Source organism: Cornus florida, unplaced genomic scaffold (assembly GCF_030987335.1).
Source record: "Cornus florida cultivar Cherokee Brave unplaced genomic scaffold, ASM3098733v1 CherokeeBrave_3.0.0_Hap2_Chr03, whole genome shotgun sequence".
NCBI lineage: Eukaryota > Viridiplantae > Streptophyta > Magnoliopsida > Cornales > Cornaceae > Cornus > Cornus florida.
In genome coordinates, this window is record NW_026775573.1 from 56,352,155 (window position 1) to 56,368,311 (window position 16,157).

General features: G+C 41.5%; 1 protein-coding gene across 3 annotated transcripts in view; it reads left to right on the forward strand.

The window, feature by feature from the left end:
* LOC132300582 (uncharacterized) overlaps positions 1 to 16,157 on the forward strand; it is a 94,797-nt gene that overhangs the window by 9,833 nt on the left and 68,807 nt on the right. For all 3 annotated transcript variants that reach the window (XM_059797737.1, XM_059797740.1, XM_059797739.1), the window contains exons 7-9: positions 1,298 to 1,415; positions 1,544 to 1,653; positions 1,828 to 1,923. In XM_059797737.1, coding sequence (XP_059653720.1) covers positions 1,298 to 1,415; positions 1,544 to 1,653; positions 1,828 to 1,923 — 324 coding nt within the window. The remainder of the gene's footprint in view (positions 1 to 1,297; positions 1,416 to 1,543; positions 1,654 to 1,827; positions 1,924 to 16,157) is intronic.

Consider the following 16,157-nt stretch of genomic DNA (forward strand, 5'->3'; position numbering starts at 1 on the left):
GCTCGAGTCCAGATTGTCAATAAAATTTTCTCTCCAACTCAGTCGACTAAGCTCAAGCTGATCCCACTACTTATTGCATTGATAAAACTAAAATTAACCTAAACCGAATACAGGGCAAGAACACTTGGAAAAACAAACTTTCTATGAAGACAACTTCCAGTTCTAACAGGCAGACCAAAATTTCTCAATATTAACACTTTTATGCAGAAAAACAAATAGAGATGTAGCGCTATGACATCTCCAGCAACAATTGTTAATAACTTAATATGTAGCCTAAACTTTGCAGGCTGGTAATGGAGAACCACATAGATAGTCATTACCCATAAATGCACTTGCCCGGAACTTATCGCCGATATCAAACTGCACAAATGGTTCTGACTGACATTTACCTTTTTGAGCCCAGAAATAGCCTTAGGCACCTTACCAAACACCAAATTCCAGACAAATCCAAGTACTTCGATGTGTTGACAAATCTCACACTCTCCATATTAAAACGTAACCCATTATTAGAAGCCCAGAATCCTACTGGATAATTGGAAAGCCAACCGGACTACCTGATATTTCGTTATTGAAAAGATCAATATATTTTTAGAAGTATGTCTCCAAAAGACTCCAATAGCTTCCAATCAATTTGATTTTTTAATCCACACTTGCTAAGTTGAGAGAGTCTATGGATTGCACATTATGTTCAATGTATTTTAGTTCTTACCTTTGACATGGAAATTTTGTAGTTATGCTTTCCTTGAGAAAATGTTATGTACTTGGCTGAATTAGACTTGAACCATTCAGATACTGTCTTTTCTATTTTCCAGAACTTGGTCCTAAAAGACCAACAAATTTTTTTTTTTTGGGGACCTTGTTTAATCAAGTTTTAGTTCAATTTGAGTTTTATGCTGTGTTTGTTTTCAGGTTAAGATTTTGCTATTGGTTTTATTTATTTTCTAATAGATTTTAGGAGTTAAGGATATTTTGGTAACGTCAACAATCATGAACGGTCCATGGGACTTAGATCTGTGTTATTTGGTCTTTATGCGTGATCAATAGTTCTTGAATGGTTATCCTAGTGGGAGTAGGAGAAGTCTAGTAGCCTATATATATCTGTGTGATCTTTTTCTTTATTTTATTTTATTTTTTGATATGTAAAGTTTCATTAAAAGAAGCTCAAAAAGGAAGCTCCCCCACATATATATCTGTGTAATCTTTTTACTGTTGCAAGTAATATTGTGTACTCCTCTCTATCACAGTTTTTTTGAATTTTATGTTTCTAATTACCTTTCCCATATGTTTCTCGAATCAGCCAAATCCAGGGTTGCCTTCAACACATCATCGAAGGGTAGCCTGCTCCTTTAGGGATCAATCACTTTTCCAAATTTTCCAGATATCACTCGCATCATTGCGTCAACTTAAAACTGATGGTAATGTGCTAATCTTTCTTCTTGTTTCATTATTATGGCTCGTTTGGTCTATTTGAAATTCTTTTATTTGCTGTTCTGCTGGTGATTGCAATATAATTTTAATGGTTTTACCTATTTGCAACATACAGTTGTGAACCGCTTGCAAGAATTGGCACTGTCTCTTTCACTTAAATGTTTATCTTTTGATTTTGTTGGGACATCAATTGATGAAAGTTCGGAAGAGTTTGGAACTGTTCAGGTATAAATTTACTTTTTCTTTTTGAACACACCACACATTCTTACTTGCATAGGTACATACTTCTATTTATATATATATCTAAGATAATAAATAATTTAGCGATGTGAAGGTTTTCCCCATTGGTACCTGGTGCTTCACTGTGTTAAATAATCTAGTTTTGTGGTGATTGTACAGATACCATCTTCCTGGAGGCCAGTTTTAGAGGATCCTTCAACGCTACAGATATTTTTTGATTACTATGCAATCACAAAGCCCCCGCTTTCAAAGGAGGTTAGTAATGTTATGTTTATGTTTATATATGTACATATTTCACTTTTTGCGGTTGGGAATGTGCAAGACCTTTAGTTATTGATACTATTTCTGTTTGGCTGAAATACTGTACAATGAGCCTTAAAATCTGTATATCTGTTTATTTTGGAGTAATTCCACACGTTTCAGGTTGAGGTTTTCTGGGTGGATTATGCTTTTGTGGTGTTCTAGATTGCATGTAAATTATACGTTGTTTAGCCATTTTTATGTAATTCAAGAACCTTCCAAGGATAGTATTAAAAAATTGGTGGGAGAACAAAAAGAGAGACCTTCAAGCCCCATCACAGAGAATTCCTCTCCTTCTCTGAGTTCGTCTCTTTCCTTGAAACCTGAAACCTAGCAAATCTGAGAGCAGCATTGTGTTGGCCAGCTTCATGTAGCTATGCTTTTTAGTTTTCTAAGAAAGAAAAGCTCCATTTCATATTGGAATCCTTCAAGAAAATCTGATTGCGATGCCCTAATCCCTTAGTTTATCTATGATTTAACTTGACGGCATTGTTCACGCCATTCACTAAATAAGTTCCTTTTTTCCCCTAAATTCCTTTCTGATGCTGTTTAATTCGCATACCACCCCTCTTTATTCCCTCCCCCTTCCTCTCTCATTTCTACGTTATATCCTATTAACTATAGCCTTGTGCACATTTTTACCATTCATCTGATATCGGAAGACATAATATTATGAGCTTGAAACCTTGTTTGTACCTTTACATATCAATTGCAGTTAGTAGATTTTCTTCCTGATATATAATTTGACCCTTCAACTAAATGTGTGTGTGAGTTTACTTGAAAGGATAAAGAAAACAGAACCTTCCCCATGTATAACTTGACCCTTCAACTAACCTTCTAAAATCAGACCATATGTGCAGTTAGCTCAGTGTGGCATGTGATTTTCTTCCAATTTTCTCCATCTATTTGAACTGCCAAACATCCTCAGAATGCCATGAAATTTTAGATGATTATTCTATGATGCATGACTAATCTAATGGTTTAAACATTGTATAAACAGAAACTGCGGTCGGGTCGTATTTTTGTCCTTAAGTTGCTGCTTCGGCCATTTTTCAGATCTGGTTCTCTGACTATTTTCAGCCAATTTTCGTCATTGAATTGGCCAATCAAATGGTCTCAGAATGATCTGAAATTTTAAATGTTTATCTTGATCTATCATAATAAGGATGTAGAGGACACACTTAAAAAGATGGGTAATAATAAGGCCGTTGGACCAGATAACATAACTATAGAGGCTTGGAGAATTTTAGGAAAGATAGGCATTGAATGGTTAACAAAGTTGTTTAACAAAATTCTTAGAGAAGAAACGATGCCAAGTGAGTGGAGGAAAAGCACAATAGTACCAATTTATAAAAATAAAGAGGATATAAAAAATTGCGGAAATTATAGAGGAATTAAATTAATGAGTCCTACAATGAAATTGTGGGAAAGAATAATAGAGCAAATATTAGGAAAGAAACATCAATATATGGTAATCAAATTGGATTTATGCCAGGTAGATCCACAATGGAAACCAAAACTTAATAAGACAATTTTTAGGAGAATATAGGAGTAAACAAAAAGACTTGCATATGGTTTTCATAGATTTAGATAAGACATGATGAGTGCCAAGGGACATAATTTGGTGGGCTTTACAAGGAAAACAAGTACCTATAAAGCTTATAAATCTTATTATGAGACATTGACTAGAGTTGACGTTACTACATGCGGGAAATTAGTGACTTTCCTAAAGGTGGGATTACACTAAGGATTGGTGTTGAGTCCATACCTATTTACTATAATACTAGACGAAATAACGAAAGATATTTTAGAAAACATCCCATGGTGTATGTTATTTGCAGATGACATAGTTCTAGTAGATACTTCTAAGGAAGCCTTAGCAACAAAATTAAAAATATGGAGAAAGGCATTAGAATCAAGGGGCCTAAGAATTAGTAAAACTAAAATGGAATATATGACATTTAAATTTGATAAAGTACAGAAGACCAAAGAGTTATTCAAAAGAATTATTTCCGTTACTTACGATCAATACTACAAAGAAGATGGGGAGAAAGATGGTGATGTGGTAAGTAGGATTGGAGCCGGGTCGACAAAAAGGAGGCAAGCTAGTGGTATCCTTTGTGACAAATGAATACCAAATAATTGAAAGGAAAATTCTATCAGACAATTATTAGGACGGCAATATTATATGGAGCTGTGTGTTGGGCATTGAAAAAGACACAAATACAACGCATTCATGTAGCGGAAGTGAGGTTGCTACGTTGGATGATAGAATTACTAGAAGAGGTAAGATAAATAATGAACATGTGAGGGAAACATTAGGTATGGCACCTATAAATGATAAAGCTAGGGAAAATAGACTTAGGTGGTATGGTCAATGTAGACCCGATGATGCACCTATTAAAAGAGGAAGAGTTGTTTCATTTAGAAGGTAAGCGACGAAGATGCCTACCAAAGTTTACACGGGATGAAGTAATTAAAAACGACTTAAAAAACTTAAATTTAAGAGAAGACATGGTGTATAATAGGAAAGAATGGAAAGAGAATTAATGTAGCCGACCCTATCCACATGGAATAAAGGCAAGGATGATGATGATGATGATGATTATCTTGATCTTGACATATCAGTTGTATCTAGGGGGAGGAGAGGGGTGGGTGGTGTCCCCTTGAGTTGAGGATCCCAGGTGGGGTGGGTGTTTAGAAATTCACCAGGAAGGTGTGGGATGAGTTTTCTAAACATATTCGATTCAAGCCGCATGGGGGCACTTTCATCCGATTTTGGGAGGACCGTTGGTGTGGGGATCGTAAGCTGGCGTGCACTTTTCCCAGGCTATTTAGGATTGCTTCAGATAGATATGCTTTGTTGCTGATTGCTATCACCTTGATGGCGGGAGGTTGACCTGGGATGTGTGCTTTGTGAGGCATCTTGAGGACTGGGAGCTTGGTGACGTTTTTGAGCTGTTTTCTGTGGTGTATTGTCAGGAGTTTGCTGTGGGGAAGGTTGATTCTTTGGTATGGATCCTTCTCCCCAGGGGAGGTTTGATGTTTGTTCCATCTTTCGGAAGCTTTCAGAATCAGGGAATCTTTTCCTTGGAAGGCTGTGTGGTGCACCAAGGCCCCTCTAAAGGTTGCATTCTTTGTTGGACAGTGGTGCTTCTGTGATAATTTGAGGAGGAGGACACATTTTGGAGGGTGGCGACCCTTCGCATTTGGTGGTGTTTATGGAAGGAGTGGAATTGAAGATCCTTTGATGGAGAGGAGTCTTCTATTGGGGCTTTAAAATCTCTTATTGTTAGCTCTCTTTTTTGTTGGGTTATGGGGAGATGTTGTACATCCATAGAGGATTTTTTTGGGTTCTGTGGGTCCCTTTTGGCTTTTCGACTTTGTGTAGCTTCCGGGATGCGTTCCCTTTTTGAACGCTTTCTAAGACATCTTTATTTATCAAAAAAAAAAAAAAATGGTCTTGGAGTTACTGGTTTGGTCATGTTCATATCTGGGTTTCGTTACTGACTTACTGGTTTGTTCATGTTCATATCTGGGTTTCCTTTTCCTGCAAACTTACAACATTTGGAACCACTTCTGAAATCGAAACAAAACCGAAATTTGCCTTCTATTCTATTTTCCAAGACGAGTCTAATGATATAAAATTTGCATCAAGACAAAACAAATTGCTCATATTTTGGTCTGGAAACCACCGTTTCTCCGATGTATACGGGCTGAGTTTTTATCCGATTAGTACATTTCATATGTAACCAACCCACCAGTGAATTAATTACCAATCACTATATACTAGTTTAGATCTCTATAGATATGTTCTTGTGTTAATTGATATCTAATATAAAGTTATGTGTGTATGCATATTGTTATGTAATACACTCACACAGTCTATTTGATTTAAACTTATAAACATATTTAGATATCCAATGGCCACATACAAATATTAGCATCTAGTCTTTTGGTATGTTAATATAAATCATTCATCTCGGGACTCTCATAGACATCGCCATGTTAATAGATGGTCAAGAAAAGACAAACAAAAGTGGACCTCTACTAATGACCCAGGTATGTTCTCTGTTCTTCACCCCCGGAGCTCTCGTACTACTCCTTCTCCCTCTTATACTCCTTGTGTGGTGGTGAGAAGTGATGTTGAGATGGCAACAGAGGAGCTGTTTGTTATCAGTTGTGCCTTCGGCACCTGAAGTTGAGCATGGTCTGGTTACGGAAAGGAAGGTTGCCTCCGGGTTTGTTTCTTCTGGGCATGTTGACCAAGCTGATTGTGTAGTTCAGGACTCACCAGAGGGGGTTATAGTTTGTGTGGGGAGAGATCTCCATTTTTAGCTGTCTAATGAGTCAGCTATGGCTCTGCTCAAAGAACTCTGCCTATATGTAGCCTTGAAAGGCCTTAATTGCTTGCCACCTGTAGGGGCCGAGGAGAATGAGTTAGTCAAATTCGTGAGTAATGGAATGGGAGACTATACTACAGATTCTGATTTGATGACAGAGCCGCTTGAGTTAGGAAGAGATAGTGAAGAGGAGGTGACTACTGATCTGGTTTCCATCCAATAGGTTAACTCCAATGAGTTTGTCCCTTGGCTGGAGAATGACTATTCTGACGTGATAGTGGAGGAACCATTGGTTGTCGTGCGACCTGGTAGTTCTGGAACAGATGCAGATTTGGGAAAGGATTGGGTGGTCGAAAATATAGTAGCTACTAGTGAGTTGTTGGGTGTTTCATCAGAGGGGAACAGTGACCAGACACCATCCATTCTTCAAGCAATAGTGGAAGGAAGAGAGGTTGCAGTGATTGATGAGGTTGTGAACACGAGGCCTTTATCGTCTTGGAAAGTGGCACAGGAGATCAAGAATCTAATCTCTTACGTCAATTATGAAGGGAAGAAAGGGGCAGTGAGGGAGAGGGGAAGGACTAGAAGTAAGAGTGCAAGGAAGGGAGGAGGGGAGATTATCTTATCTGGTTCTTAATGAAGCTACGAATTATTACTTGGAATGTTCATGGTCTCAACGATCCAAATAAAAGGAGGGTGGTAAAGGTAGCTTTAAGGAAGTGGGGGGCCCAGGTTGTTTGTTTGCAAGAAACCAAGTTGGCATCCATTTCTGATGGGGTGGTTAGGAGTTTGTGGGGAGGAAGGTTTGTGGAATGGGAGGCCTTGAATGCTACATGTACTTCGGGCGGAATTTTAGTTATGTGGGATTGTAGATGGTTGTCTAGGATGGACGTGTGGGTGGGGAGATTCTCTGTGTCCTGCGAGTTCAAGTTGGAAGAGGACAATTTTAGATGGGTCTTTACTAGGGTCTATGGACCGGTTGTTGAGAATGATCGACCTTTTTTCTGGGAGGAGCTTTGCCATGTTCAAGGACTGTGGTCTCTTCCTTGGTGTTTGGGTGGGGATTTCAATTCTGTTAGATTCCCATCAGAAAGGTCGACAGGTGGAAGGAGGTCTTCTGAAATGGATCAGTTTTCTGACTTCATTGACGAGCATCTTCTCATTGATTTACCAATGGAAGGCGCAACCTATACATGGTCAAATGGCAGGGACCCAGTCACTTTTTCAATGCTGGATCGATTTTTGATTTCTGGGGAGTGGGAAGAGAAATTCCCGGATGTCGTTCAAGCGGTTTTAGCAAAGGTCACATCTGATCATGTTCCTTTGGTTTTGGATTGCAGGGGTTTGTGTTCTCAAAGTTCCCCGTTACGATTTGAGAATGTGTGGCTTAGAGCGGAGGACTTCCAAGGGAAAGTTCAGTTTTGGTGGGAGGGAGCTTTTGTTACAGGTTTGCCTAGCTTCACATTAGCTAAGAAGTTAAGGGATCTCAAATTTGATCTTAAGAAGTGGAATAAGGATGTTTTCGGGAATCTTGAATGGAGGAAGAATAGAGTCCTTGTTGATTTTTCTGAGATTGATCGTCTTGAAGAGGCGGGTGGGGATGTGGAGTTATTACGTTCTAGAAGAGCCTCCTGCAGTACTTGCTAAGATTGCTAGTATGGAGGAGATGTCGTGGCGACAAAAATCTCAAGCTCTTTGGCTAAAGGAGGGAGATCGTAACACAAATTTTTTTCACAGACTCGCTAATGCTCAGAGAAGGAGTAATCACATAGGACGAATTTGGGTGGAAGGTGTGGAGTTGTGGAGGGAGGAAGAGGTGCGAAATGGGATCGCTTATCAGAAGCTTTATACCGAGCCGCTAGCTTGGAGACCTAAACTTGATGTCTCCATTTTGAGACTATTTCTGAGTTGGATAGAGAGGGGCTTGAGATTCCTTTTACTGAAGATGAAGTTCTAAAGGCTTTATCAAGTTGTAACGGGGACAAAGCTCCGGGGCCTGATGGGTTTACTATACGGTTTCTGATGGAAAGCTGGGTGGTTGTGAGAAACAAGGTGATGGGTACATTTAAGGAGTTTCATTTTACTGTCGCCTTTGAAAAGTTGCTAAATGCCTCATTCATTGCCCTTGTTCCTAAGAAAAGGAAAATGAGGTGCTTCTGACATTAAAGACTTTAGACCAATTAGCCTAGTGGGTTGTATCTACAAGCTCATGGCTAAGGTTCTTGCTCTTAGGATGAGGGAAGTGATGGATGGGATTATTTTGGATTCTCAGAATGCTTTTGTAGGAGGATGACAAATTCTTGATTCAGTTCTTATTGCAGGCGAATGTGTGGATTCTAGATTGCGAAGTGGTGTTCCCGGAGTCTTATGCAAACTTCACATTGAGAAAGCGTATGATCATGTGAATTGGAATTTCCTTCTATTTTTTTTTTTTTGATAAGTAAAAATAATATTAAAAAAGGTGTTCAAAAGGAGAATGCGTCCCAATTACAAAAGTGGAACCGGAGCTAAGGCCCCAAAGAATCCAGAAAAGTAATTAAATCATATGAAGAAGAACAAAAGCTCCTCTTCACATAATTGAAGAGAGAACGAAGAATGTAAAGTTTGACCGTTTCCGTAGGCGACTCTTTCCCTTCAAACATTCTGCTGTTTCTCTCTTTCCAAATGCACCACCATACGCAATGTGGTACAATTCTCCAGAACTCGCGAATGTCTCTTCTCACTCGACAACTTTTCTAAATATGAATCAATTCCTTAGTAGATCGTGGCATAACCCAACACATGCCAAACAACCCAACAATAAGATTCCAACAGTCAATCGCCACAGTGCAATGCAAAAGGAGGTGGTTAACGGACTCTTCGCCATCCTTGCATAGACAACAGCGATTAACTATACAATTGCCCCTTTTTCTCAAATTATCAATTGTCAGAATCTTTTCCCACACAGCAGTCCAAACAAAGAAAGCCACCCTAGTTAGAGCCATAGACCGCCAAATAGTTTTCCACGGGAAGTCTCGATTAACAAAATTTGACAAACATAAGAACAAAGATCTAACTTCGAAACGACCATGAGAAGAGGGAACCAAACTTAAAACATCATTACCTCGGCCAACGCCCTCCTGTCGATACAGAAGATCCAAAAAAACACATACCTCGTCCATCTCCCAATCCTGAAAAGAGCGCCGAAAATGCACATCCCATATAATCCCGCTGCTATTAAGCCGATAGCAATCGACTATGTAGGCGTGTTTATTAATGGCAATACTATATAGTCTTGGAAAAGTACGAGAAAGTGACTGATTCCCACACCAGAGATCTTCCCAAAACCGAATGCAACGTTCGTCATGGAGTTTGAATCTAATATGAGCCGAAAAAACATCCCACCCTTTTCGAATAGCCTTCCACATCCCTACTCCTCCCGCTAGGGTAACCGGACGCGTAGACCAACCTCCAGCCTCTTCGCCAAACCGACAAGAGACTAGCCTGCGCCATGGTCGATGTCTTTCCCTCCCAAATCTCCATAACCACTTACCTAAGAGAGCTTGATTGAAAGGAACTAAACGTCTTATACCAAGTCCACCCAATTTCACAGGCTTACAAACATCCTCCCATTTGACAAGGTGGTACTTGAACTCATCGCCCTTACCACCCCAAAGGAAATCCCTTTGAATTTTTTCAATCCTGTCTGCAATGGAACAAGGGATTTGGAACATAGAGAGAAAATAAGTGGGAAGGCTCGACAAGGTGCTCTTTATAAGAGTAACTTTACCCCCTTTTGACAAGTATTGCTTCTTCCAACCTGCTAATCCCTTCGCGCACCTGTCAATCACAGAATCCCAACTCCCCACTAAGCTAGAAGAGACCTTTAGGGGCAAACGCAAATAAGGAATAGGGAATGAGCTCACTCTGCATCCAAGGACTGCAGCTAAAGAGGAAATATCCGGAACATTCCCTACTAGGACAAGCACACTCTTTGTCACATTGACCTTTAGCCCGGAAACTGCCTGAAAACAAGTCAGAACACACCTCAAGTGTCGAAGCTGAGACACATCAGCATCACAGAAAACCAGGGTGTCATCTGCAAAGAGTAAATGGGAAATCTCCATTTGATGGTCTAAATCTCTACCCACTCTGAAACCCTTAATAAAACCAAGGTCCTCTGCCCTATGCATCAGTCTACTTAACCCCTCCATAACAACAAGAAAAAGGAAAGATGACAAAGGATCACCTTGTCTTATACCTCTAGAGCAACCAAAGAAACCGGCAGGAGAGCCATTCACAAGAACTGAAAACTTGACAGATGCAAGACAGGTCTCAATCCATTTCCTCCATTTACTTCCAAACCCCATTCTTTGTAACAAATAGAGTAGGAAACTCCAATTCACATGATCATATGCTTTCTCAATGTCAAGTTTGCATAGAACTCCAGGAATACCACTCCGCAATCTGGAATCCACACATTCGCCAGCAATAAGAACTGAATCAAGAATTTGTCGTCCGCCAACGAAAGCGTTCTGGGAATCCGAAATAATTCCATCCATAACTTCCTTCATCCTTAAAGCGAGCACCTTAGCAATGAGTTTGTAAATGCAGCCCACCAAACTAATAGGACGAAAATCCTTTATATTTGAAGCACCTCCCTTTTTTGGAATAAGGGCAATGAATGAAGCATTAAGCGATTTCTCAAAGACGCCAAAAGAATGAAACTCCTGAAAAGTACCCATTACCTCATTTCTTACAACCGCCCAACTTTCCATCAGAAATCGCATAGTGAAGCCATCAGGTCCCGGAGCTTTGTCCCCATTACAGCTTGAGAGAGCTTTAAGAACTTCTTCAGTGAAAGGATTCTCAATCCTACCTCTATCAAGCTCAGAAATAGCCTCAAAATGGAGATCATCAAGTTTGGGCCTCCAATCTAAAGGCTCTGTGTAAAGCTTCTGATAAAAGGGAGCAATACCGTTACGCACCTCTTCCTCTCTCCACAACTCCTCACCATCCACCCGAATTCTTCCAATATGATTACTCCTCCTATGAGCGTTAGCTAATCGATGGAAGAATTTTGTGTTCCGATCACCTTCCTTTAACCAAAGAGCCCGGGATTTTTGTCGCCACGAGATCTCCTCCATACTAGCAATCTCGGCAAATACCGCCTGACAAGAGATTCTCCTGGAACGTAGAGATTCCATATCCCTTCCGGCCTCCTCAAGACGATCAATCTCTGAAAATTCAGCAAGTACTCTATTCTTCCTCCATTTCAAATTCCTGAAGACATCCTTGTTCCACTGCTTAAGAGCTAATTTGAGAGCCCTTAACTTCTTTGCAATTGTGAAACTGGGCGAGCCTGAAGAAGTGACTCCTTCCCACCAAGAACTGACTTTGCCTTGGAAATCATCTGCACGCAACCACATATTCTCGAATCTAAACGGGGATCTTTAAGAGCATAAACCCCCGCAATCCAAAACCAAAGGCACATGGTCGGAAGTGACCCTTTCTAACACCGCTTGAACAACATCCAGGAACTTCTCTTCCCAATCCCCAGAAATTAAAAATCTGTCCAGCCTTGATAGAGTTACTGGATCCCTACCATTAGACCAAGTATAAGCTGCTCCTTCCATTGGTAAATCAACAAGAAGATGCTCATCAATAAAATCAGAAAATTGATCCATTTCCAGAGATGTTCTTCCCCTTGTAGACCTCTCTGACGGGGATCTAACAGCATTGAAATCCCCTCCCAGGCACCAAGGGAAAGACCATAGTCCTTGGACATGGCGAAGCTCCTCCCAAAAGATAGGTCGAACATCATCAACAACCGGTCCATAGACTCCGGTAAAAACCCACTTGAAGTTGTCCTCTTCCATCTTAAACATGCAAGATAAAGAGAATCTTCCCATCCATACATCCGTTCGAGTTAACCATATACTATTCCACATAACTAATATCCCACCCAAAGATCCTATAGCATTCCACAAACCTTCCTCCCCACAAACTCTTAACCTCCCTGTCAGTAATGGATGCCAACTTGGTTTCTTGTAAGCAAACCAGCTGGGCACCCCACTTCCTTAAAGCTACCTTCACCACCCTTCCCTTGTTCGGATCATTAAGACCACGAACATTCCATGAAATGATTCGTAGCTTCATTGAAAACCAGATAAATTATCTCCCCTCCACCCTTCTTGAGACTCCTGCTCCTGGTTTTTCCCCTTTCCTTCACCACTCCTCCTTTGCCTTCGTAGTTGACTTCAGAAATGAGATTCTTTATCTCCTGTACTCCTTTCAAAGATGATAAAGGCTTCGTGTTAATAACTTCGTTAGTCACTGCAACTTCTCTCCCTTCCACAATTGTATGAAGGATAGATAATGTCTGGACATCATTACCCTGTGAAGAGACTCCCAGAAGCTTACTAGTGACTCCAATGTTGTTAACTACCCAATCTTTCCCAATATCAACACCCTGTTCGTCGGGTCGCACCATAGCTAGTGGTGTCTCCTGTAAGATTTCAGAATTCTTCTCCACCCAAGGTGTAAGCTCATTGGAGCATACCTGTTGAATAGAACCCAGATCATCAAGCACTTCCTCTTCCAGCTCCTTATCATTATCGTAAAAAGAATCAGAATCTGAAACAAAGTCAGTCCTATCATTCTCTGTGTGAGGCAAGCAATTAAGACCTTTCAGAGCGACACTTAGTCGAAGCTCTTTAAATAAAGCTACAGCCTCTTCATTGGACAGCTGGAAGTGGAGGTCTCTGCCCACACATACTGTAATCCCTTCAGATAGTTTCTGAACAGCACAATCAGCAATTTTCATCTGCCTAGGAGCGACAGTCTCACTCTCCTTCATACCTTCCGTATTCAACCCAGAATCAGTTCCATCATTCGTGACAATCAGCTCACTACTCTTCTCTAATTCCGGCCTAACACCGGCACTCCTCAGCACACAAGAAGGGGTAGAAGAAGAGGATGGGACATTAAAATTCTGAGGATGTGAAACTGATGGCGTACCTGGATCACTGGTAGAGGTCCACTTCTGCTTCTCTTTTCGAGACCATCTAACTCCTTGACGTTTTCTGTTGGGGTCCCGGGACGAAGACCTAACAGTTCTTCCTTTCGGCTGGGAAGTTTTAGAGAAAGATGACGATGAGAAATCTGCACAACATTGAAAATGGCGAGAACCCAATTCGACAGGACCACCACCAGTCGCTACACCAGAAAATTTCAACCATTTTCTCTTTTCCGGAGAGTTCCAGAAAATTGCAGATTTATCTTCAGGCCTCTGAAAGTGACTCCTTTAGAGGTAAGTGAGCTGGGCTTGGGGTTGATAAAAGAAACTAAAACTTTATTTCTGGGCCCCCTTAAGACCTTTCTCTCCATATTTCTCCCGTTTGGTCCAGTGGACTTTGGGCTGGGCTTGTTATTAAAATAAAGAGGCCTTCGATGACCAGCCTTCTGCAGCTCCTGTGGGCCGTGTTGAACAAGCAACCCAGATGACGATATAGGCCCGTAGCCCAATTCAGTTCCACGCCTAAGCCCATTAGAATTCACAGCAGTAAAGACTCCATTAAGAACACAATCTTTGCCACGTGGTTGGTAACCGTTAGCGCGGATATTACGAGGGAACATATGGCGATGACTAAGGACTTGATTGGCCCCTCGACGCGCTTCAGGCGCGTGCATAGGCAGACATCTCTCTCCTTCGACTCCATGGTAGATCTGTGCTTTCTGGCGATTTCCTCCATTTGCAACAGCCGGGATATGTGACTCCTCAACGCCATAGTAAGATTTCGGAAGGATACGAGGTGTTATTTCCTCGATTAAGTTGACCCTGTAAGCCACTCGTTGGTCCTCAACAAAAACGTACTCCGGCAACACTTTCCCGACAGATACATAGAGAAGAATTCGCTGTCCACAAACCGAAACATCCGCCTCAACTCCTCGGAATCCACCACGTAAATTCCCAATTGCTTCAAAAAGCTTGTTGCACCAGAGATGGACGGGTAAACCGAACAGGATCACCCGACGTATGACTCGATCTTTTACAGCAGAACAGCCGGCGGCGAAGTACCAAATATCGATGGATAATAAAGCATCACCCAATCTTTTCCTTCCTTCATCCAACACCCTTAAGGCCTCAGCCTCTGAAGGAAACCTGAACAAAAGTAGATCATCAGGTAAAGGAGATACTTTCACCCCACATGAGACCTTCCAAGTTTTCGACGCCCATGCCTCAATCCCTTCAAGACACCCCACGTCTCTGTTAAAGCGACCAACAAGGCATGATCGCAATACAGATTCGCGCTCCTGAATGCTTTGATGATCAACCCGATAAACCAGATCATTGCCTATAGAGCAGCTTTTGATTTCCCCGTGAAGATTAAGACATGGTAGGGTCGCAACGCTAAGATAGGAACGATGCATGTCACGATTCCTTGCCAGAGAACGGAGAAACAGTGACAGGCAAAAAACGGTGGATGCCGGAGTGGAAGACTCTGACGTCAAAAAGAGAAGAGAGAGAAGAAAGAAAAGTCAAACATTGGTCGATACATCCACTTAGAATTTTCCTTCTATTTTTGCTACAGAGAATGGGGTTTGGAAGTAAATGGAGGAATGGATTGAGACATGTCCTTAGTCTGTCAAGTTCTCTGTTCTTGTGAACGGGTCTCTTGCTGGTTTCTTTGGGTGCACTTCGGGTTTAAGACAAGGAGATCCTTGTCATCTTTCCTTATTCTTATTGGTATGATGGGCTTAAGCAGACTTATGCGGAGGGAAGAGGATCTTGGTCTTATTAAGGGCTTTATGGTGGGAAGAGATCTAGTCCATCAGATGGAAATCTCTCATTTACTTTTTCCGGATGACACCCTGGTTTTCTGTGATGCTACTGTGTCTTAACTTAGATATTTGAGGTGCATCTTGGCCTGTTTTCAGGTGGTTTTTGGTTTGAAGGTTAACGTGGCTAAAAGCGTGCTTGTCCTGGTAGGGGATGTTTAGGATATCTCCTTTTCGGCTGCAGTCCTTGGGTGTAGGGTGAGTTCTTTTCCCATTTTGTATTTGGGTTTGCCCTTAGGTGTTTCCTCTAGGACAGTGGGGAGTTGGGACCCTGTGATTGATAGGTATGCGAAGAGATTGGTAGGATGGAAGAAGCAATACTTGTCTTTGTGGTGGTGGGGGGGGGGGGGGGGGGGGGGGGGGCGGGGGAGTTACTCTTATAAAAAGCACTTTATTGAGCCTTCCCACATATTTTTTATCTATGTTCTAAATTCCATGCTCTGCTAGGATTGAAAAAATTCAAAGGGATTTCCTTTGGGGTGGAAGGGGCGATGAGTTTAAGTATCACCTTGTCAGATGGGAACAAGTTTGCAAGCCCATGAAGTTGGGTGGTCTTGGTATCAGAAGATTGGTTCCCTTTAATCAAGCTCTCTTGGGTAAATTGCTGTAGAGGTATGGGAGGGAAAGACATCGCCCTTGGCGAAGGCTAGTTTCATGCCGGTATGGGGAAGAGAGTGGTGGTTGGTCTACCCGTCCGATTTCTCTCGTGGGAGGAGTTGGGGCGTGGAAATCCATTCGGAAGGAATGGGATGCTTTCTCTTCTCACATCAGATTCAAAGTTCGTGATGGCAGATGTGTTCGTTTCTGGGAGGATCTTTGGTGTGGTGACCAGCCTTTATCTTGTACATTTCCCAGATTATACAGTATTGCAGTTGATAGACATGCCTACGTAGCTGATTGTTATTGGCTTGATAGTAGTGGGATTACGTGGGACGTGCACTTTCGGCGTTCTTTTCAGGATTGGGAGTTGGACGAGGTATGTGTTTTTCTGGATTTGCTGTATTGACAGGAGGCAGTTGGCAGAGG